Genomic DNA, 24,155 nt, shown 5'->3' on the forward strand with positions numbered 1-24,155 from the left:
TGTTGTATAGACATTTGTTGTTACCCCATTCTCAAGATCATGATCTATGAATCATCTGTAACAGTCGTTATCTCCAAATTATTTCACAGATTTAAGAACTCCGGGTAGATGACAAACATTTTTTCGGCCCAAAGTCTCCGATTCATGATGCGAGTTTCAAGCACGGTTAAAATTTAAAGAAATCATCACCACGACTCAAACACTACAAATCTATAAAGATCCATAACAGATCTTTTTTTTTTAAACAACCTAATGGTAATAGTTATGTTACAAGATCGATGACAAGCAAATAAATCTATAAAAGTCACAATTTTCTTCAAATCGTCTCTTAGCCTAACTGCCTGGACCTGAACAAATAAATCCAAATCGCTCTCATTTCAACATATAAATATAAAACGATATTTATTATTAAAAGAAAAAAAAAAAGTATAGATGTTGGAAAATAAGTAAACCTGGGGTTTTATTTTTCCAAATCCAGTCCTGGGCTCCCTGCATCCCCTGTTAAATCAAAAGAATAATTTAAAAATATAAGAATTTTTGGTGATTTTTTTAAAGAATCAGCAAATATTACATTACCTGCTGAAAGCGTTGTGCAGAATCATTCATGGAACCACCACCCACTGGCATTTGTCCATACCCAAAGCCCTGCAACACAAATCAGTTTTATTAAGATTAAAAAAACAAACAAACAAAATTATATAAAAATAAATACAATCGATACCTGAATATTTTGATGGCCTGCAACCCCAGCATTTTGATACTGCAACCAAAAAAAATGGATAATAAGATCATCAAATATACTAAACACAAGATAAACTAACAAGTAAATTGCTTTTTTGGTCCTTGGGTGTAACCGAATATTACAATTTTGGTCCTTATTTGAGGTTCTTGTAACATTTTTGGTGACGGATTTTGCATATTTCATCCTGAATTTATAGTGCCATTTTCTTGGTATAGGGACCAAACTTGTTACAAAAAAACTTCAAATAAGGACCAAAATTACAAGACAAAAAAACCTTTAAATTAAATTACACAAACACATTTAGAAAAGAAGAAATAACAGTTTTGGTTCCCGCTGATTTCTTCAATTTTGGTCTTTTTTTGTAAAGTGTTGAGAGTAAAATGATTATACTTATGGAAGCAATAAAAGTTTGTAAGAGCAAAATTGCCAGGGACCAAAAATGCATTTTAGTCTATAATAGTAATAATAATAGAAGAAGAAGAAAATTTTACGGGTGTAGAGTGAGTGGGATTTTGCAAGTGTTGAGGGTGTCGCCCCTGTTGCATCTGATTCTGAAACTGTGGAATCTGAGTTTGCTGATGTGGCAGTGGGACACCTTGAGTGAGAGGTTGCATTTGCTGATGTCCTTGACTGTGTGAAAGACTTGGAGTTTGCTGATGTGGAACACCACCTTGACTGTGTGAAAGAGACTGAGTTTGCTGCGGTTGTTGTTGTTGCTGTTGCTGTTGCTGTTGTTCTTGAGGCTTCTGTTGTTGTTCAAACAAAGCCAATTCCTCCGGTTTCTCCCACTGTAGGTAGGTAGGTATGTAATTTCAGCATATCAATCAATTTTTAAAAAAATAAAAAAATAAAAGTTATACCTTGCTTTCGCCAGTTGTACTATTGTAGTAGTACTTATATCCATCAGGGGACGTGTGCTCAGTCCAGTTACATTTCAAGGATGGCATGAGCGGAGCAGAATTAGGCGGCGGCTGCAATCTAGCAGGAGGAGGAGGTTGAAGATTCTGCTGAGGTGTGATAAGTTGCAGTTGCTGTTGAAGCTGTGAGAAGGCTTGTTGAGAGGACTGGTAACTCGCCTGTAAAGTTTGTTTTTGCTGAGTCAGCATCTGAGCGAGTGGTGAAGCTGACTGGTGGACAGGTGGCACCTGATACTGATTTTGGGGTAACACTGTGTTGAAACCATGGCCATGTGAATGTGTTTGACCACTGGAATTGGGTGGTTGTTGTTGACCAAGTGGTCTTATGGTGTTGGAGGATGGAGGCTGTGGTGATTGATTTGATGGCTTTTTTAAAGGAGATGATGAAAGTTGCAACACTTTTGCATCACCAGATCTAGCTGCTGTCATTTGGTTGTTCATGCCACCAACATCAACTGGGCCCATCGGATGCCATGCGTTACCATGCATTGCTGCCTCCCCAGGATTCGGTGGTCTGAAAAAAAACACACACACACACACAAAATTAATTACATTTTTGATCCTAAACTATTAGCTGAAAAAAGGAAATTATATATTGAAAGAAACGGTTATCCTCAAGGACCAAAAATGTAAATTAAATATACAAAAAGTATATGGGATGGGATACCTAATTCCTGGGGGCTGCATCCGAGGACCAAACCCGGGGCCACCAAATGAAGGAGTTCCCCTGGAAAAAGAAAAGAAAACTATATAAATACTTGTAAACTTCCAATAAATATTTATACCTATAATAAATAAAAAAGAGAGAACCTTGTTTCCCCAGGTCTAGGTCTTTTAGGGTCCGCAAATCGAACAATTAATGGCTGTTCACAACCCTGATTTTTTTTATGAAAAAAAAAATTAAAATTAAAAAAGGTAAAATGAAGAAATTCTAGAGACAAAATTTGAAGCATAAAATTGCTTACTCTCATTGTGTAAATTCCATTAAGAGCATTAATAGCTGCCATTGCCACATCTCTATTTGAGTATTTAACAAATCCACATCCTACACAAAATATTGAGATATCATATGATATGAAGACATATTACAGAAAAAAAAAAAAATTACTAATAATAATAATGACACGAGGACAAACCACGACTCTGTTTCATTTCATCGCGCATGAGATAGACATCTTCAACACGACCATAAGGCAAAAAAATCTGAATATTAATTTTTTTTACATTATTTTCATGCATATAGATAAAAAAGAAAAGCAAATACTTATGAATATGTGATTTGACTTACTTGTTCAACTTCTTTCTCTGTTGCTTGTTTATTTAATGAGCCAACAAACAATTTGAACTCCACTGCACCTAACACAAAAGAACACAACATCAGGATCAAATCCCAAAGGAAAACAAATGCATCTAATCAATCTATCATGTAAATTACCTAAACGTTCACGCTCCCCATCAGCATATCTGACCTGGATGGGACCCATTCCCTGTATAAAAAATAAAAAAAAAATTTACATTTCACACTCAACTAGACTTCACCAGTTTATCAAAAAGACAAATTAAAAAAACACCAACCCCTGGCAATGTGTACTGATTGTGTAAGGCACGTATTGCCCTGTCAGCATCTTCTGATGTGGCATATTTAATAAAGCAACATCCTGCAGAGGCGAACACCGTTTGTCCTGGTATATTAAACAACACTACAATCAACCATTCAACTAGAAAAACATAATAAAACAATTCAGCATTATGTGCTATTGAATATCATTCAATCTCCCATCACATCTACTCCAAAACAACATCTAATGAAACAACCACCACAAACATTAAAAAAAAAAAAAAAAAAAAAAAAGTAAAACACACCTAGGTCCATTATTTTGCAATATCTAATCACTCACAAGTCACAACCAAAAAAAATAAAAAACAACTACATGATGATGCAAATGTACATTCTGTCTCAAAAGCTCATCAACAACCATGATAAAGTTCCTAGATTTGTGAGGTTTAACCAATGAAAGACATTACTACTCATTCACATTCTACTTGAATCATACACACATTTTTATTTGTTAGAATAAAGTGGCAAGAATCAAATACAAAAAGATACAACTATTGGAAAACCATCACATATTATCACAACACCACAACTTAAACTACATAATATAGAGAAAGAATATGCACATCCAACATTCATCTAATAAATCAAACATTTGGTATAGCTAAAAGAAACATTTCCAATTATACAATGTCATCAATGATACAACTAAACCAAACATGCACTATATGTTAAAAGAATGCAACTAAATTTCCCACAAAGCAACCAAATAGAATCATCAAGTTACCATGAAACTGCAATAGTAAAAGATCCATTGTATGGAAAACTAAAACATATCCCCCAATGACAGAAAAATTCAGCAATTCTAAAGAATAAAATAGCAACCATTAAAGACAATCAATCTAGTGTCCCTGAATAACTCAACCAATGAAATCAAACAAGATTCTTGAGCCCAAAAAGTAACTGATAAGTTAAGAAATTCACTCACAATGTACCTACAAGGCCTAAATGTTCCAAAGATGATTTCAAAACACAAACAATACACTATAGTCTATAGTCTATAGTCTATAGTCTATAGCTTATAGCAACCACATAATTCCAACCACAAAACTAGATGTTAGTAGCAACTATCAACCCATCCATGCAACCACCATATTTCCAATATCACAACTAAATTATACTAACAAGCATTCATAGATTAGTTTTTCAGGGTCTAAACGCCAAAAAGAAGTAGAAATCCTCAAAAGTTACAATGCTGGAATCTACCCACATGCTACAAATAACCTAGTCGTCTGTCAGTATCTCAACACTATTAGATAAGCTTTTTAGGTACCAAAACTTCATCTAGAGAGAAGCTTGCAATGTTTATATGACACATTATTCTGCCCCCAAAGCAACATCTATCAACATCTTCCATGAACCAACTGTTATAGTTACTGATATTTAATGGTTTAGTTTTATCTTCTTCTTCTTCTTAGACAGATATGATCTTGCAAACCATAATAAGAGGCCTGAAGATTGCCAAAACAACTAACTGGGATTCTGGGAAGAAACATAACTTTACATTTGCTTCCCTTCAGCCCCTCAAAGGACCTGAAAAGAGATACCGACACATATCAAATTACAGAAAGCATCTATGTAATTGCACATACCTTGTTGTTGCCCTGTTCTCTTGTCTTTAATCAATGCAACCTCAACAACATTTCCATGTTCTTCAAAAACAGGTCGGATCTGAGATCATATATAGAGTTCATTAACATTATAGGAAAGTTAGTCACCATGCAGACAGAAGGCAACAGCAGGCTAATCAGCCTAGCAGGATAGATGAAATTGCCACATTTTATAGAAAACTAAAAAAAACTTCAGTCCACAACACTTAGGTAGAAGTAACAAAAAAATGCCATTTCACAAGTTCGGAACTTACATCTTCTTCTGTTGCAGTCTTGGGAACAGAACCAACAAAAAGCTTGGCGAAGCTGCCTCCTTCAGCAGGTTTTTTGTCAAAATTGCCTCCATCAACATTTCTTTTATCAAAATTATCTCCGTCGAAGTTCCTTTTCTCAAAATTGCCTCCATCAAATCGATCTATAAAGAATAACAATGCAATATAAGCTGGACGACTGAGGTTGTAGCTAATGTTTGATACTCCTTCGCATGAAGGTCAAAATAATAACTTTAACATGCAAAATCAACGAACAAATAGTAAATTTAAGCAAGCTAACCTGGGGAAGGCCCTCCTCGGCCAGGAAAAGGAAATTGACGTTTCTGGCCCGACATAGGCACCTCGTAATCAGGATTAAACCTTTTCTGCCCAGAAAGAGGTACCTCGAACTCTGAAGAAGGATTGTTGTAGCTCCTAGCACCACGCACACCTAAAGGCCGGAAACCACCGTCGCCATCCATCGGGTGAAAACCTCCCCCGCCGCCACCACCACCACCTCCGCTAAGAGAATAACGAGGTGGACTGTTATCAAAAGGACGACGATTTCCAGAGAAACCTCCGTGGTGACGATTCATTGGAATATCATCTGAAGATCGTGAAGGTGGTGGGCCTCCACCGCCTCCGCCTCTAGGGTGTCTGTAAGGATGTGAGTCGTTAGGACTATTCCCGTACCTGTCTCCTCCTCCTCCGCCTCTATGTCTGTCCATGAAAGAATGAAGCTTCTCCAGAAATTATTTCAAGAGATAATAGAAACCCTAACCCTAGATTTTTGAGATTTTGCGATAAAAATTATGAAATTAATTTTGGGATTGGAAATTAAACTTCAGTAGCGGAGAGCCGGCGACCATGATTTATTGGTCATGTTTGTATATATAACTCCTCGAGGTATTGTTGTTTCCATTTTTTACCCCTGACATGAGTTTTGCTATTTCTTGCTTTTGCTTGATAATATATTTTGGATATCTACGCTAAAAGTATCTACATTTTGGCAAAAGTTTCAAAAAATTCAAAAAAAAAAATTAATGAAAAAACCCAATGAACCGGATAAACTGGACAATTTAGCCCTTATCATCCGGTGACCCTCATTTAGTTGGTTACAAAAGTCTACATGGCATCTTAATGATGATTGTATCGTTGACCTCATTGATTTTGGGTTATTAAAGAAAATCATTTTTCTCGTCTCCTTTATTCCTGACAAATCGACCGATCGATTCTGCTCGTGTCCTTTGGCGATGGATGAAGTATTTGAGCCTGACACAATCGACGTTCAAGTTGATGAAAAAAAACAAATCAGTTTCAAGATGTAAAGTTGAATTCCTTAATGCTCTTTGTGAAGACAGTGATGACGAACTAGTGGAAGGTGAAGGAGAGAATACTCGGGTAGAAGTAGATGATGAGAAAAACACTAAAGAATCTAGTGATGAAGATGAAATCGTATACGAAGGTCAAATGGAATGTGATGAAACCGGTTATTGGAGAAATGTATGAATCTAAACATGAACTAAAATTATGTTTAACAAATTATTCCATCTATAAGGGTTATAAAATTCATTTCAAGAGGTGTGATAGTGTTAGACTAGTGGTTGTGTGTGCTAGTGATCCAGGAAAATGCTTTTTTATGGTTCGTGCTTCATGGATGAGTACTGAAAAATCATTCCAGGAATTTTACTAGTTAAAGGCTTATGAATCCAACTTGGTTAGCAAAGCAGATTGTGAAAAAACTATTAAGGAAACCAAAGTTAAAATGCAAGGAAATGCAGGCAATAATTCAAAGTAAATTTCATTGCAAGGTGTCATGGTTAAAATGTTGTAAATCAAGGTGTAAGGCACTATCCTTAATTGATGGAAAACTGAGTGACCATTATGTAAGAGTGTGGGATTATGGACATGAACTGATGAGGTCCAATCCAAGTAATACAGTTAGGGTTTTTGTTAATATTAACCTTGATCAAACTATAACTTTTCATAGAATACATATGTGCTTTAAAGCAATCAAAGATGGGTGGAAGATAGGATATTATAGGGTTATAGGGTTGAGTGGGTGTTTTTTGAAGGGACTATGCAAGGGTGAGCTACTAACTGCAATAGGTAGAGATGCAAATAATCAAATTGTAACGCCTGTAGATCCGGGCTACTCAATTTAGAAAAATGACTTTTTGATGGAAGATTATTTATAAGGATTAATCTTAACCAAGTTGTAGTATATGTCACAAGGTTTCCGTGCATATAAAGAACGCCAAAATCCGAGTTATAACGAAGAAGTTATGACCTGTCGAAGTTTCGGGACAGAACCGGCATGACCCAGCGCGACCCAGCACGACGTAAATAGTGAATTTAAGGTAGATAGATATCTATCCTTAGTGATCTAAACGAGAGTCGAAGATGTCATTGATATTAGTCCAACGATAAAAAGACAGACGAAAACGGAGTTCAGATGAAGGAGTTATGAAATTCGAACGGGGTTTTCCTGTCCCGGCCTACTAAAGATAATATATAAGTAATATACTTATAATATATTAAAAAAATTCAAAATTAGCCAATGGAGTCTAAACGATAGTTGTAGATCATAATCTCACCTTCGCATCGATATAAAGAACGTCGAAAACGGAGTTCGTATGCAAAAGTTATGAATTTCTGAAGTTCAAGGCGCGAACCCCAAAACTGTCAGAGACCACGACGTGGCAAGTCTCCTGACACCTACGGGAGTCCCCCAGATGCAACTTGGGATGACGCATGCAGTGACGATCAAGCCCACGACGTGGCAATGGCCAGTTTTGCCCTATAAATAGATTTGAAGGGTCAGCCGAGTTTGGTTGCTCATTCTCTCATATCTCTCCCATATTACATCGATTTACATGCAAAGAAGTACCCCCGAAGCCCCGGTAACAACTCCGAGACCCGAAGCAAGTCCTGAAGCCCGAAGATCCTGAGAAGAAAAGAGTTTCCGAGCCGAAGCTCTGCCCGCGAGAAACCCGATGTGTGAAGTGATCCCGGTTTCACCGAAGAATACTACTTCTACAAGTCGTAGTGATGTCCGATCATCTTCTGATCAAATGAGTGTATAGTCACTTTCATCTTACACATAGATATGAAGTATTTGATAAAATACGTGCTATGTGTATATATATTGTTGTTTATACGCGTGAGTATGTGATCACTTTCTTCTAACATATACATATTAAGTATTTGCTAGGAAATACGTGCTATGTGTTTATATATTGTTGTTTATTTGAGATGAGTGTGGAATGGATGTTTCATATAGGTATTAAATGTTTTAATATGTATATGTATTTTATATCTACAAATATGTTGGGTAGAACATGGGTAGATGAATTAGATGATGTGTGATGATAATTAGGTGATGAGAAATAGGTGATGATAATTAGGTGATGAGAAATAGGTGATGATAGAAAGGTGATGATAGATAGGCGATGATAAATAAGTGATGTGAGATGAGAGGAGATACCATAACCTTTACCGGCGATGTGGCAATTTGGCGATGTAGTCATCTACCAGAGTATAGATGGCGACCACGAACAATTCTAGATGACCCGTGGAAACACCAACAGGTTCATAACATGTAGGTGATGAATTACGAGTCCAGGCAATGTTGTGGCTACGTATTCATGCGATGATACTCTAACCCTTACTATGAATTACGAGTCCAGGCGATGTTGTGGCTACGTATTCATGCGATGATAGACTAACCCTTACTATGAATTACGAGTCCAGGCGATGTTGTGGCTACGTATTCATGCGATGATAGTCTAACCCTTATTATGATTTACGAGTCCAGGCGATGTTGTGGCTGCGTAATCATGCGATGATACCCTAACCCTAACTAGACATATATTGAGGGAGTGATCCCCGAATTAGTATTGTCTATGCAATGTAGGCGATGATCCTTAGGAAAATTTCTTAGGAACAAGCATATAAGGATATAAGATGTAAGGAGATGAGCAGTAAATATGATATAAGAGATGACCCTTAGGATAATATCTTTAAGGAAGATTAAAAAGAAGATAATGGGGATGGGTAATTGGGTTGATTGTTTGATGATTGAATATAATAATTATATTATTGTGGGTTGAAAACCCTATATGCTCACCAGGCTCCCAAGCCTGACCCACTCAGTTTAATTGTATCACATGTATCGATACGAAGCTGCTTTGCACTGAGAGATTAAAGGAGATGTAAATCACTAGAGTAAATAAAATGTATGTTCTGTTTATGCTTATGTGTCTATATCGGAACATGAAATCCCGAGGTTTTATTATTTATTGAAAATACATTCTCTTTGAGAATTGTTTTGATAAGTTTTTATCATATCTTGTTTTGGGAACAAATTCCGCAACCGTTTTCTTTAAACGAATACTCTGATTTATAAAACAAAACATAAACAAATCGGTCTTTTTTTGCCGTGAAATTGGGGATGTCACACAAATTTACCCTATAACATGGGTTGTTGTGGAGGTTGAAAACAAGGTTAAATTGAAATGGTTCTTGGAACTAGTTAGTGAAGATCTTCCATTGGATGATGGCAGTGGATTATGTGTCATTAGTGATCAACACAAGGTAATGACATGTTCATTTAATTCATATCATCTATTATAGTTTTTAATAACAGTTACTAATATATTTTTTCATTTCCTAGGGCTTGTTGAATCAACAAAGGAAATTCTACCATATGTAGAGTACAAACAATGTGTTAAACATATTTATGCCAATTTTAGGAAAGTGTATAGTGGGATACAACTCAGAAACATGTTCTGGCAGCTGTAAAATCCACAACATAAGGTGATTTCAAGATAAACATGGATAGGATAAAGACTTTAAGTGAAGGTGCTTGTGATCATCTTATGGCTTAAGAACCTCATATATGGTGAATGGCATTTTTTGGTAGTAGTTTGGCATGTAAGTTTGTATAGAATGCGATAGTTGAGTGTTTTAATGCAGTCATTGTAGATGCTAGAAAGAAGCCTCTTTTATCTATGCTTGAAGAAATAAGACTCTGCGTGATCGAAAGGTTCTACAACTTAACAGAGGAAGCACAAAATTAGGAAGGTGATGTGTGTGAAGCAACACTTCTAAAGATGGAGGAATTTGCTAAGGATATAAGGTATATTTTGTAATTCGTATATAAATGTAGCTTTTTAATTGACTGTTATAACATTTATAATAACCTAAATGTTTATATTTGCATGACTTGGTATGCAGTGCCAAGTGGTGTTAATTCATATGAAATTATGAATGGCTTTCAAAATTATGGAGTTGATTTGGAACATCATTACTGCAGCTGCAGACTGTGGGAGATAGCAGCGATACCTTGTGTGCATGCACAAGTAGCAATCTTATACACCAAACAAGTTTCAAAGGAATTCCCTAGCACTTAGTTCAGAAAGAGTAATTACACGGCCACATATCAGTCTAACATACTTCTATTCAATGGAAGTAACTTGTGGGAAGAAACTGGCTATACCAAGCCCCTTCCACCTACAGCTAGGAGGATGCTAATATGACCCAGTGTCAAAAGAAGGAGACATGTCTTTGAGCATGAAGACAAGCAACCCTAAGTGTCTTTCAACGAAGTATGCACATTGTATTCAAAATTATCACAATTAAGAGTAACATGTCAAGTTTAATAAATGAGCAATGTTTGATTAAACTGCATGAATGGAAGAGTTATCATACTTACTCAATAACTAGTGTTAATATGATATATTATTTATAAAATCATTGCACTATATTCGTTTAACGTACATCAGTAAGACCACAGTTAACAATATACTCGATATTGGAATGCATTTTAATTCTGAATTTTGTTTCATTTTATTTCATGTGGTTGTTAAAATCATACATCACAACCCTTATTTTCCTTATATTTTCTTTTATTATTTCCAATTTAACATATGTTTGACATGTAGCACCATACTTTTCAAAACCTAATTTCTTATTAGAAAAAATGTGGTTTTACAAAAACTTTTAAAAATTTATTAGAGTTCACATTTTTCGGTGTTATAAACAATACCAACAGTTACACCATAAAAGAAAAGGATTGATTATAGACGAATTGGGCACTAGCCTCTGGTAAGTTTTCGAATATGACATTAACCTCCAACTACAACTATATTACATATTCCTTCAGTTATAAACTAAATCTGAAATTCGGGTTGCCCCGATTCATAGTGCCTCTGATCATAATCGAATATGGTTCTAGCCTCCGACTAATAATCAAATTTTTCTCTAACCTCTAGTTATTGTCTAATATGGTCTATTAACTCTAAGTTGTCTTCAAATAAGATCCTACCATATATCGGGGAGTCAATACCATTGGCTAACACGAAGCTAACTACATAATGTGGGCCCGTAAAAAATAATTTATTTATGCATCTATGGTAACATATACCCCTGTAAGTGTGACCCCTTTTGGGTAATGAATGTATTGATTCTCCTCATGGGGGAACTTATAGTAATTTTGTCATGATTCCATTCATTGAAACCTTGTAGCAACGTTGTCGTGATTCCCCTCATAAGATATAAGAGAACACTTGGTCCAGCTTTATGGCGTGCTTATTGTTTAATTTAGTGCTTTCATTTGGAATAAACATTCAAATTTATATCTTATTTTCTGGTCTCGTATGATCATTTTTTTCATTTGGTGTTACGTCCATAGCAGTCTAGACTGTGGTGGGGTTTGTGTGTTATTGAGTTGTATGGCTTGTATTGTGGTTGATAAGTGTTGGATGGGATGTTGACTGGGTTCTTGTAGGTCGGTGGGATGATGGTCGTGTTCCAATAGGCCTACTGAGATGTTGCTCATAAGTCTTAATGCTTTGTGGTTAGATGATACCCAGATCGGTGTTGATTCCTGAGCTTCTCGTTCCAATGATTAGATGGTGTCACGATGTATCGTAAACCATAATGAATATAAATTAAATGGATGAGACCTTAGGCTCTTGATTTGTAATGCCTATGTTTATGGGCTTGTCATTAATGTTGATATAATAGTTTAGGTTAACGTTTGTAACCCGTTTTGAAAATAATAGAAGTGTATTATTTGAGTATTATGTGTTTTGTGCTTAACTATGTGACTTAATTTAATTAATAATAAAAAATAAGCGTCAAAATGAAATGTTAGATAAGCTCGATATCTATGGATAATGTTGTAGTAGTTGAAATGAGGTTTCCGAATATATAAAGAATGCCGAAATCCGAGTTGTAACGAAGAAGTTATGACTTGTCGAAGTTTCGCGACAGAACCGACAACGCTGAACAACGTAAAAAGTGAAATTTATGTTAAAGCGATATTTAGCCTTAGTGATCTAAACAAATGCCGTACAGTTCGTTAAACCGAGAGTGTGCATAAAAAGAACGCCCAAATACGACTTCGTATGAGGAAGTTATGATTTTCTGAAGTTTCGACTTAGCAGTATGCAGCCTGAATACTCGATTCGAGATCGAGTGATTGTCGGTTGAAACAATCTAAATGAGAATCGAAGATCTCGTTGATAGTAGCGCATTGGTGAAAAGTCAGACGAAAACGAACATCGGATGAAGAAGTTATGATTTTATAACGGAGTTTTCCTGTCCCGACCTACTAAAAATAAATAATAAAAATAAAGTCAAAATTAGCCGACGGAGTCTAACGAAAGTTGTAGAGTATGGTCTCACCTACGCGTGGATATAAAGAACGTCCAAAACGGAGTTCGTATGAAGAAGATATGAATTTTCGAAGTTTATTAAATAATTAAAATTTAAATTTAATTATTAAATTCCGATATTATCCGAAGGAAGGGGGGAGTCATCGATCCAATCCAAACTACGCCCAGCGTACCCCGATGCATACACCGCCTCGGACTCGAGTGCTCCGATGACGCATGCAATGATGATTCGAGGCGTACGCCCCGCGTAAAGCAGTACACTTAACGTACTACGAGGTCCCAGCCTCCTATAAAAGGGCATGCGAGGGCAGCCTTATTCTTTTGCCAAATTCTTCCTTTCTCTCTAGTTTTTGCCTCGTTTTACGTGCTAAAAGTATCTCGAACCCAATTATTATTCCCGAGCCCCGAAGCAAGTCCCGAAGCCCCGAAGATCCCGAGAAGTGTGATTCCTGAGCCGAAGCTCTACCTGCGAGGAGCCCGGTTTTTGTGAAGATATTCCAGATCTACCGAAGAATACTACTTCTACAAGTCGTAGTGTTGTCCGATCATCTTCTGATCAAGTGAGTGTGTAGTTACCTTCTTCTAACGCATAATTATGAAGTATTTTATACGAAATACGTGTTATGTGTATATTTGGTTGTTATATGCGTGAATGTATACTCACTTTCTTCTATCTCATAGATCCGATTTATTCTCTATGAAATATGTGTTATGAGTGTGTGCCTCATCTGTTATGTGGAATATGTATTGATTGAACATGTTATACAGGTTTTAAACTATGTATAAAAATATATATTTTTATCTACTAATATGTTGGGTAGAACATGGGTAGATAGTTGATGTGTGATAAACAGATGAGAGGCCTCGATGTTGTTGTTGTTAACCTAGTCATCTAGCAGAGTATGGATGACGACCACATACTCTTTCTAGACAGTCTTGTGGAACGCTAGCAGGTTCATAACATGTAGGTGTTGTGAACGATGTGTTCACCGGTGTACTCTATCCCCCTCATGGTTGCCTTTATGATATCTATTGTTGAGGAAACCCCTTAGCAATAATGTCCGTCCCGATGAAAATCCTAGATTTGGTCCCTTGAGATAGATGTTGTTTTAGGGACATAAAGTGAGGATAACGGGAATGGGTAATCGGGTTATTGTTGGTTGGTGAAATTAAATATAATTATTTATTGTGGGTTGAAAACCCTATATGCTTACCAAGCTCCCAAGCCTGACCCACTCAGTTTTATTTGTATTACAGGAAGTGGCGCAAGGGCATAAGATGGATGAATCATCGAGTTGTTTTGTTTACAAGTCTGTATATGTATATATTTGTTGAATGACTTGTAATGTTATCATTTATGCTTTATGGTCTGTATCGGAACATGACATCCCGAGTTTTGATTATATAATGAAAATGCATCTCTTGATGAAATACTTTGATAAATACTATCTTATCATATTTTGTTTTGGGAACAAATTCCGCAACTCTTTTAAATCAAAAGGATTTACTCTGAAATTATTTTAAGATGCATAAATGAATCGGTCTTTTATGGCCGAGATTTTGGGGATGTCACATGATTCGTTAACCTTTTGGCATAATTAATATTTAGGGGCAATATGATATCATTTTGGTGGCTTAGTGGCCATCCAGTTTGGGTCGGGCATTGGTAAGATGTTGACTTGTTGGGAAAGTCATGGTTGTTTATCAACAGTCCATTGTTGAGTTTCTTCTTAAAGGAGACTTATTCATTTTTGTAAGAATGGTTTCAGGGGAGTTAAGTTACTAGTGGTGAAGTTCGTTGTAGGTCTCTGGAATTAATTGTCAAATGGTTGTGCACCTGAGCTATAATAGGATTTTGGATGCCATGTAGGATTTTTGGATTGGTCATGGTTATGCTTGTGGGAGTGGTGGGTTAGTGATAACTTGCCAAGAAGTCAAGTGTGTACTTGGGGTCTTTTTGGCATAATTTCCAGATTTGGGATTTGTTAAAATTCAAGATTGGGGTGTTTTAAGTATTCCTTCTGCATGGTTGGTGGTGTTCCTAGTCAGGGTCTAGTGGTATGTATCACGAATGGATGATCACTAGTATTCAGGTATGGTTTATGGAGTTAGACTGTTGGGTCTTCATTCTTCTAAAGTATATTGATGGATTTGGTTTGTAGTTGCAGTTTTAAGAGTTTCTCGATTTGAGTGGTTTTTGCTGTGAGTTGGGTCTTACAGTTGGGGAGAAAGAGGTAGTTGTTGCAGTTGAGTATTTGTAAAGTGATTGAATTGTTTATTGGCATCGGTTAGGTTCCGAGTGGTCTCTCGAATGTTTTATGGATTCTTTGATTTTATGAAATGGTTAGAGGAAGCACATGGATTGTATTGGTGTTGTTTTTAGAAATTATAAACAAGACAAATCAATTTGAAGGACGAACTCCAATTTAAATGGGGGAGTAGCATTTGTTTCAGGATGTTTCTAATTTCGGGATATCAGGACATAAATTTGATTGAGTCAAGATCTTGGACTTCAAGAAAATATAATTTTGACCTTATTAGATATTGATAATCTTGGTTAAGTAATTTAAGCCCTTGAAAAGTGTGAATTGGAGCCAAGGGGTAAAACGGGAAAAGTGATATCTTTGCATGTATTAATAAATCAAGTTGTATATGAAATAAGTCAAAAGTAATTAGATAGAATTGTGGGGCTTGTAAATACATTCACATGCATATGAAGATCACTGAAAGCGGAGTTAGAACGAAGAAGTTATGATAGTTTGAAGTTGAAATTTGAAAGCCATGAATTAATCGTAAAAGCGTAAGGCACCCCGACCTAATGGTCATGCGTGTTTATGGTTTTTTGGGTTATTTAAAGGCCATTAACCTAGGACTTTGTCATTTTCAGCCTCCACCTCCTTTATAACACCTATAATGAAACCCTGGCATCCATTAAAGTGTTTAAAGCTCATTTTCTCTCCCAAATCCATTTTGGTAGTCTCTTAATGACCTTTTAATGCTCTCTTTTAGTGGTATTGTGCTCTACAAGGAATAAAAACAAAAAAAGTTGGTGTTTGAAGTTATGCATTTGAAGTATTCAACCCCTATTTACCTTCTATACCTTTGTAAGTCACAAAGCTCCAAACTTTATTGTGTTTTATCTTTAGATAAGTGAATATATGGACTTTTGGTCCATTTTAATGAGTTTTGGTCCTCTGGTGGCTTATTCCATATATTTTGAAGAACTCTTAAACTCTTGATTGATGTTTAGGATGATATATGGTCATTTGGTGGAGTAGAGTGTGCATAGAAGACCTCTCTTTACTCCATGCATAAAGAAAGATGGGGCTTTGGTCAATTCACAACATAAGGTTTTAGATTTTGGAAGTTTGTAGCCTTATAATAGACAAAGTTAGAGACTTTATCCATTTAGACTTCATGTTGATTTAGATATGAAAGTGGAAGACTTGGACTTACTAGATTAAGACAAGAAATATGCATTTTTGGACTTTATGAGACTTAAAGTTGAGATCTAGTTGGCTTAGAGTGTCTTAAAATAAAGTTATAAAATCAGGTTATAAAAAAACTTTTAAAATGGAAAACTAACCAAATTAACAAAAATACAAAAGTTAAGTGACCAAGAAAATGTTTCATGACCATTTTGGCATAAGTCTATAAGTTCGATGATCTTCTAAAACTTAAAACGAGTTAAGTGACCAAATAAGCACAATTATAAAAATTAAGTGACCAAATATGACCTTAATCCTTAATATAAACAATAAGTTGTTAATGAAAACCTGTTTCAAGTAAATTTAAGTGTTTTTAGGAGTTCTTAGCTTTTAGTTTGTATGTTTATATTAGACAAAATTACATAAATGATCCTTGTAGTTGGCAAAAAATACTACTATAACTCCTTATGAAGAATTTTAAACACGAATGATCTTTAATGAGGTTTCACAATTTTTTTTATCTCGATCTCACTTTATCTCTTTTCACACTTACACCTATAACATCATTTTCCTTTCCTTAAGCTCTATCCCTACTTCTTTCATTGCTTGCATCAATCTCCCCTATATAATCACCTACTCGGATTAAACTCCATCCTTATGTTTTAATCCATTTTTATAATCTCCTATCCCAATTACATGTCTCTCTCCTGACGTTTTTTGGCAAATGCCAAAGCAAATTGGAGATGAAGAGAGAAAGAAAGAGGGGGAGAAAGAGAAATAGAGAGAAATAGAGGGGAGTGGAAAGAGTTAGAGAGGGGACACTATGTCGATGGTATATGGGCATGTGTCAGAATTAGACGACGTTATGAAAGAGCTCAATGAGGCGATGCATGTGGTGATAGTGCATGCATACGATTATGGATGGTAGTGGTGGTTGAGATCATTGTTTTAAAAATCAATTTTAACTGAATAGAACCAAACTGTTTCTTCAAAAACTTGGTTGAATCGGAAAACAAACCATTTGAACTGGTTTACTTTGATAGTTGGATTTCACTTAACCCATTAAAAAACAACTCATTTTAAAAGTAAATTGAACAACTCGATCATTCAAGTTTTAACCGGAGTGTACACAACTCGAAGGCCGAAGCACACCACTACAACATGTAGGATTTTTTTGGGATTTATATACATATGTATGCAGAAAAATAGAAAATACATACAAATTATGGAAGTCAGATTGAACCGATGATCTAACTGAGAACCAGTCATCAGACTCGTTCAACTAAAAACATGTTTTTTAAAACATTGGTCAAGATATCGGAGGTCTTTAGAGGTTATGAAAATGGTGGAGTTCTTTAATGTCGATGGGGAATTTTGAACTCGATCTAGCCGGATTTGCTTAGAAATAAATGTGTATTCTAACATTACGATTTTTGATCTTGCTTTATAGGAACTAAGAGTCCAAAATGGATTCATTTAAAAGAAAAACCATAATCGTTAATAAATATGGATTTAATATTGATTTATAATATTGATTTTCTATTTGAGTTTTACTAGAATGAGAAGTTGTAATAGATTATATTGAAAAGAAAAACTAGAATCGATCACAAAAACTATAAAGAACTAGAACTGATAACAAGAATTGTAATAAAAAAATATAGGTAGGAAGTTTGGAATTGGTTTATAACTTGATATGGATTTTACAAGAATAGAAAAACTGAAATCTAACTTAAAAAAAGCTATAATTTGACACGGGCTTACATAAACATAAAAACATGAACTGATTTGTAATATTGCATTGGTTTTATTTCTTTTTTATATATTTTGAAAATGATATATAAAACGTCATGTACCATTAAATCATCAAATAACTATCACAAGGTTCATGCTTACTTCAATGGTTGTAGAAGGGATGTAAGGTACAAGAAATTAAGGATCACGGAGGATTGAGGAGAGTTGCGGGTTTCATCAAACGAGATAGGAAGGAAGACATGGGTTGGGAAGAGACGAAGAGTCAAAGTGGTGAGGAAATGACGGAGAGACAATATCTTTTTTTATGCATTCTAATGGTGTTTGCCATTTGGACCTCAAATATTTCAAACTCATAAAGACCAATGGTGTTTAAAATTCTCGATAAAGACCATATAGTGGTTTTTCCCCAACCACAATAACCATTTATATAAATTTGTCTTTATATATATATTTTAAGATTCCGAAAACTTATAATGAATACTTCTACACAAATAAAATATATAACTTCCAACATCTATTTTTTAAATATTAATTATTATTTAGTTTTGCTAAGGTAAGCCTCTAGTGATTATGAATATGTATCCATAATTGAGAAGAATGGTCCAACCCTAGTTCCCCACCAACGGAGCATATATTCAAATAATTTTTGAGATCTTCTTGTAGACCCGAAACAATCGTTACATTAACACATGCAAATAACATCACACGAGATCTTATTAATGGATCTAGAAATTATGTTAAAATACTTTTTTCTTATTGTTCATAAATCGTTTTATTCCGTAAATGGTTATCAAACTGATAAGCTATTCATATGTTTTACTAAATTGATAAGTTAATTAATTAAATGTTAAAAAAGTAGTAAAAAAATCGTTGTTCAAACATAACAAGGATTAATCGAAACATCCAACCGTTATTTATAATAATTGATATAAAAAATATAGGGTAACTATCTTTTTTTTATATATCTAGGTAACAAACTTTTTGGAAGTGTTCACATATGATCATTATGACCTACTATAGCAGGTTAAATCCTAAATGTGAACGCTTTCAACAAATTTGTTACCTAGATGTGTACAAAAAAAATAGTTACCAAATATGAACAAAATGAAAATTAAAAATTAAATTACATGAATGGTCCCTGTGGTGTGGGGGAATTTGTGGTTTTGGTCGCTAATTTATTTTTTTTAACTTAAATGGTCTCTACTGCTTATTTTTGTTGCACGTTTGGTCCCCGTCTTACCTAAAAATACTATTGTGCCCTTATTAATTTATTTTTTTTAATTAATTTTCTTATATATGTATTTATTTTTTACATATTTAAAAAAAATTAATAGACCACACATATTTATATCTCCTCGGATGATCTCTACTGTTTATTTTTAATTAATTTATTTTTTTAACTCGGACGATCTTTACTGTTATTTTTGTTACGCGTTTGGTCTCTATCTTATCTAAAAATACTATTTTTCCCTTATTAATTTTTTCAATTAATTTTCTTATTTATGTATTTATTTTTTATAAAAAAATTAATATACCCCACATATATGTATCTCATCACCGTAAACCTGAAACCACATTTGAGAAATCTAATTTGAATCTTACCATTCACCATCTCATCTCTGATCCTCCCAATCTTCTATTTATTTTCCATCTTTAGTAACATCGACGTCTTCACCGTCTTTTTTTTTTGGTACTTCAACTCTGACGAACCAACACCATAACCTACTGTCTCTTCATCTTTAGTGGGTTGTGGTGTTGATTCGACGGAGTTGAAGGACCGAAAAAAGAAGTGATGATGAAGACGTCGATATCACTAAAGATGAAAAATAAATAGAAGTTGAGAATGATGAAAGATGGGATGGTGAGGAGATATAGATATGTGAGGTCTACTAATTTTTCTTAAACATATAAAGCATAAGTACATAAACAAGAAAACTAATTAAAAAAATTAATAAGAGCACAATAGTCTTTTTAGGTAAGACAGAGACCAAGTTCGTAACAAAATTAAATAGTAGGGTCATCCGAGTTAAAAAATTAAATTAATTAAAAAAATAAATAGTATGGATCATCCGACGAGATACAAATATGTGTGATCTATTAATTTTTATAAATATGTAAAAAATAAATACATAGATAAGAAAATTAATTAAAAAAATAAATTAATAAGGGCACAATAGTATTTTTAGGTAAGACGGGGACCAAACGCACAACAAAAATAAACAGTAGGGACCATTTAAGTTAAAAAAATAAGTTAGCGACCAAAACAACAAATTCCCCCAAACCACAAGGACCATTCATGTAATTTAATTTTTACTTTTCGTTTTGTTCATATTTGTAATTATTTTTTTTTGTACATATCTAGGTAGCAAACTTGTTGAAAGCGTTCACATATAGGATTTAACCTGCTATAGCAGGTCATAATGGTCATATGTGAACACTTCCAAAAAGTTTGTTACCTACATATGTACAAAAAAAAGATAGTTACCCCGATGTGAACATAACAAAAAGTTAATTACCTTGATAAGTCATATTCCCAAAAATATATAACTTTATTGAATAAGTGTTTAGCCATAATACCATATATATAAATATTATAAATTTAACATTATTCTTTCAACAATTTTAGCTTTTATATATTTTTATAATATAGTATTTGAGACATGTTTATTTTGTACTTTTAATATGATAAATATAAAAAGTAAATGAAATAAAATCAGTTTTTGAGCACCTTCCCGGTTGTCCACAAATTCTTAAAAACTAAAAAGCCATATGCGTCTTATAAGTTATAACCAGTCGCTATCCATCTGATGAATTTCTTCATACGTTAGAGAGGTAAAAGAAGGATCCTTTTGATTACTATATGCATATCATACTCGATCTAGGTTTCCTTCGATTTATAGTAATATAAGGTACTTTCAATTCCATCACGTCTTTCTTTATCGTCTGAATTATGAAATTCATTACTTGAATTTACGAGTAATCGAGTTTGATTCCTTTACGCGTTGCATTTTCTTGAGATTTGAATTACATCGCAAGCAAATTTACTCGTAACAATTGGGTTTTGGTTTCTATTTCTTTTTTCTTCTTTACTTAGAGTTCACTTGTTCTTCGACATTCGTTGCTTATGTTTGTCGTTTAAAGCTACAATTGTTAGCTTCATTCGTCACTTAGATCAAATCCTTTAGTTTGATTATTTCTTTCGGCTTCTTCAAAGCGTTTTTGGGTTATTTTGCTTTGGATATTTAAATTTTTTTGACCGAAAGTTGGCAGAATACCCAATTTGACTACGGAAACGCAATCGTCGCAACTGGTACAAATGATTTTATCTTAGTTAATTTGACTAAAATCGAAGAAAAAAGATAGACGAAAATTTCAAATTATAGCTACGTGATTGATAAATTCTGTATTCCAGCATGTAATTGAAAAAAAAAGTGCTACCTTTTTCTCCATTTTGACCCGAAATTTGTGATTAATGCCAGCTATCGATTTGTGGTTACCCCTGATTTGACATTGTTTAGCTCATAGTTTTTCATTTGAGTTCACATGAAGATTCTTTTTACTTCCTTTTTCACATATATATATATATATATATATATATATATATATATATATATATATATATATATATATATATATATATATATATATATATATATATATATATATATATATATATATATATATATACACACACACACATATACACACATTGACTAGTAGGAGGTGATATCCTAATCTTTTTCTTCTATTTTACTTTCAGAATTTTGTATCCATTGCGAGCTTTTGAGCTACAGAAGGATATATTTGGTATTTGAGTTTCGAGCAACTGTGTCTACAAAATCGCAAAATCTCAACTACAATTTTTTTCTTCTTAGTTTTGAACCTGAGATCACAAATCTTTGTGCGTTTTAGCAAAAAGATTAGAATTTTAGAAATTTGGAAGTGAAGAGAAAGGGGTTTGAATTTTGAATGGATCATATTCATTCCACTTGTAGAGAAGAAGATGTTGATGTTGATTTTGATCTTGAGAGTGGCACTGGTGTAATTTATAGCAACAAGGATCCTGGTTTGGATGCAAAAAAATGTATCTTGAATCCATCAAACATCAATGCAGAGAATAATGTAAATTCTACAGGGAAGAAGATGGGGAAAGAAAAGGGTAAAAAAGGAACAAATGCAAAAAAACCACCTAGACCTCCGAGAGGCTTTTCTTTGGATTCTTATGATCAAAACCTCATCAAAGAGCTTGCTCAACTTGCCATCATCAAAAGGGCGAGAATTGAGCGCATGAAAGCACTCAAGCAAAAGAAAGCATCATCATCATCATCATCATCATCATCACATGCAGCCTTGTTTGCCATGCTTTTTACCATCATCTTCTTATTAGTCATACTTCTTCAAGGTAATTGATTTTTTTTTTTTTTTTCAAGATCGAGTTAATTTTTTGTTTAAATTTTGCAAACTACGATTAGTAGAAAATAGGATTAAGTGTACTTTTATTTCTTCCTATTAGAGCATTATACTTTGCAACTATACCCAATTATAGAAATGTCACCAAAATAAAAAGCTATATTCACTGATATAGCTGTCTAGATTTTTCAAAGTACAATGCTTTAATAAGAAAAATAAAATTCGAAGCACTTAGTGATAATATTTAAAAACTAATCATATACATAGATGTAGATTGCTATTTCTTGCATGTACCTTTACCTATATTTTATATATATATATATATATATATATATATATATATATATATATATATATATATATATAATTGTTAAAAAGATAAGATGATAATGTAAAGAAAGGGGAAGATATCGATATGTGTTCGTATTCCAATATCTTTTGATTTAATGTCTTTGTTGTTTTGTTTGTAAGGGATAGGATAGTAATTTGGCATCTTATAAGCTGCCCTACATGTGACATGGCATTTAAATTTGGCATGACATTACATGTGACACTTTTTAACCACCTGAATGCTTCCTACCCTACACACAAAATAAAATTAAAAAAAAAAAAAGTTTCTTGAATTTGTAGGGCATTCAAAATTTGGCTTAAAATCACACGTGACACTCGAGTGCATAACAATCCTTAATCACATGAATGCTTCATAGACCATAGTACCCTACATGGAAATATATATATATATATATATATATATATATATAGCAAGGGTAAAATGGTCAATGTGAAACCACCCAAGTAATGAATCAATAATAATATTTGCTTACAAATTTTCAGGTCGAAATTCAGGTGTTGCTTTTCCGGGTTCTCCTCAAATGGCTCAAAATAGTTCAATATTTACACGAGATCACGTACCATATGTAGAGTAAATAATGCTACTTTTTTTTTTTTTTTTTTTTTTTTTTTTTTTTTTTTATATATAATTTTTATAAAAGAAATATGATTGTAGCAAAAGAGGTAGGTGTTAATTTTTCTTATGTTTTATTTGTAAAGCTCTGAAATAATCAAGTTCCGGTTTTTGTACAAGTAAATGGTTGGTGTGCGTGAAAAGACTGTTTTACCCTTGAAGTTTGTAAGAACTAAGAAGGATGTGGCTAGCATATTATAAGATGCATGTGCATATGGTTACAGATGCATACAAAAACGAATAAATGAAGCTTGATGGATATTATTGAGAGTTGGAAAGTGATTTGCTCTCATGGACTCTGACTACTAGAGAAATAGCATATGCATATCGCTCTCTCTATATTGAAAATAACATATTCCTAAATAAAAATTCGTTAAAACAATCGATCATTAATCATATGCAAAAAAACTCAAAGTCAGATGTCACGATGAATCCTTAATAAAAATGTTAATTGCTTTATAAGAAACAGATACAAAAACAATGCGCAGATGCTTGCAGTTCCGTTTTCATCAATGAGACTGAAGGCTTTTGTATAAAAAATTGTGAAATATCTTTTTTTGTACAAGAACACAATTAATCACCTGTTGTAAACAAGGAAGAAGTGTCGTTGGATTATGTGAAGTAGTATAAACAAGATCTGTCCGTTGATTTTAGGGCAAGTAGGAAGACTTACAATATGGTTCAAGGGATCTTAAATATAATGTTTTCTCCTTATAACCAAAACACCTTAAAGCCTGCTAAATCAAATATGTAATGAGTTAATAGACTGTATTTGGACAAATGG

General features: G+C 33.9%; 2 protein-coding genes across 5 annotated transcripts; one reads left to right on the top strand and one right to left on the bottom strand.

The window, feature by feature from the left end:
* Positions 1-209: 209 nt before the first annotated feature.
* Positions 210-6,009, bottom strand: LOC145000074 (flowering time control protein FCA-like). Of its 3 annotated transcripts, none has more exons than XM_078959220.1 (16): positions 5,437-6,009; positions 5,139-5,299; positions 4,867-4,945; positions 3,235-3,341; positions 3,095-3,146; positions 2,948-3,015; positions 2,796-2,862; positions 2,625-2,704; positions 2,470-2,534; positions 2,327-2,386; positions 1,603-2,173; positions 1,234-1,530; positions 722-760; positions 577-645; positions 453-498; positions 210-347 (listed from the first exon to the last, which is right to left on the bottom strand). In XM_078959220.1, exons 1-16 carry the CDS (start codon positions 5,861-5,863, stop codon positions 334-336), a joined length of 2,202 nt encoding a protein of 733 aa, XP_078815346.1. In that variant the 5' UTR covers positions 5,864-6,009; the 3' UTR covers positions 210-333. The 3 variants fall into 3 exon arrangements, with proteins under 3 accessions (XP_078815346.1, XP_078815348.1, XP_078815347.1); XM_078959222.1 differs by having other exon boundaries at positions 3,235-3,317; positions 5,437-6,008; XM_078959221.1 differs by having other exon boundaries at positions 2,948-3,009; positions 5,437-6,008.
* A 14,716-nt stretch (positions 6,010-20,725) lies between these two features.
* Positions 20,726-23,532, top strand: LOC144999856 (uncharacterized). Of its 2 annotated transcripts, none has more exons than XM_078959016.1 (3): positions 20,726-20,829; positions 21,758-22,399; positions 23,242-23,532. In XM_078959016.1, exons 2-3 carry the CDS (start codon positions 21,967-21,969, stop codon positions 23,331-23,333), a joined length of 525 nt encoding a protein of 174 aa, XP_078815142.1. In that variant the 5' UTR covers positions 20,726-20,829; positions 21,758-21,966; the 3' UTR covers positions 23,334-23,532. The 2 variants fall into 2 exon arrangements, with proteins under 2 accessions (XP_078815142.1, XP_078815141.1); XM_078959015.1 differs by having other exon boundaries at positions 20,775-20,906.
* The last annotated feature ends 623 nt before the right edge of the window (positions 23,533-24,155 follow it).

The sequence above is a fragment of the Lactuca saligna genome, chromosome 6 (assembly GCF_052625555.1).
Source record: "Lactuca saligna cultivar CGN05327 chromosome 6, ASM5262555v1, whole genome shotgun sequence".
Taxonomy (NCBI): domain Eukaryota; kingdom Viridiplantae; phylum Streptophyta; class Magnoliopsida; order Asterales; family Asteraceae; genus Lactuca; species Lactuca saligna.

Excerpts from the sequence above, each read along its gene's own strand:
- LOC145000074 (XM_078959220.1), bottom strand. The coding sequence starts at position 5,863 with ATGGACAGACATAGAGGCGGAGGAGGAGGAGACAGGTACGGGAATAGT. Across the intron at positions 3,342-4,866 it reads GAGAACAGGGCAACAACAAG|GACAAACGGTGTTCGCCTCT; the intron begins GTATGTGCAATT and ends TTAATATACCAG. Across the intron at positions 2,535-2,624 it reads ATGGAATTTACACAATGAGA|GGTTGTGAACAGCCATTAAT; the intron begins GTAAGCAATTTT and ends AAAAAAAATCAG.
- LOC144999856 (XM_078959016.1), top strand. The coding sequence starts at position 21,967 with ATGGATCATATTCATTCCACTTGTAGAGAAGAAGATGTTGATGTTGAT. Across the intron at positions 22,400-23,241 it reads ATTAGTCATACTTCTTCAAG|GTCGAAATTCAGGTGTTGCT; the intron begins GTAATTGATTTT and ends ACAAATTTTCAG.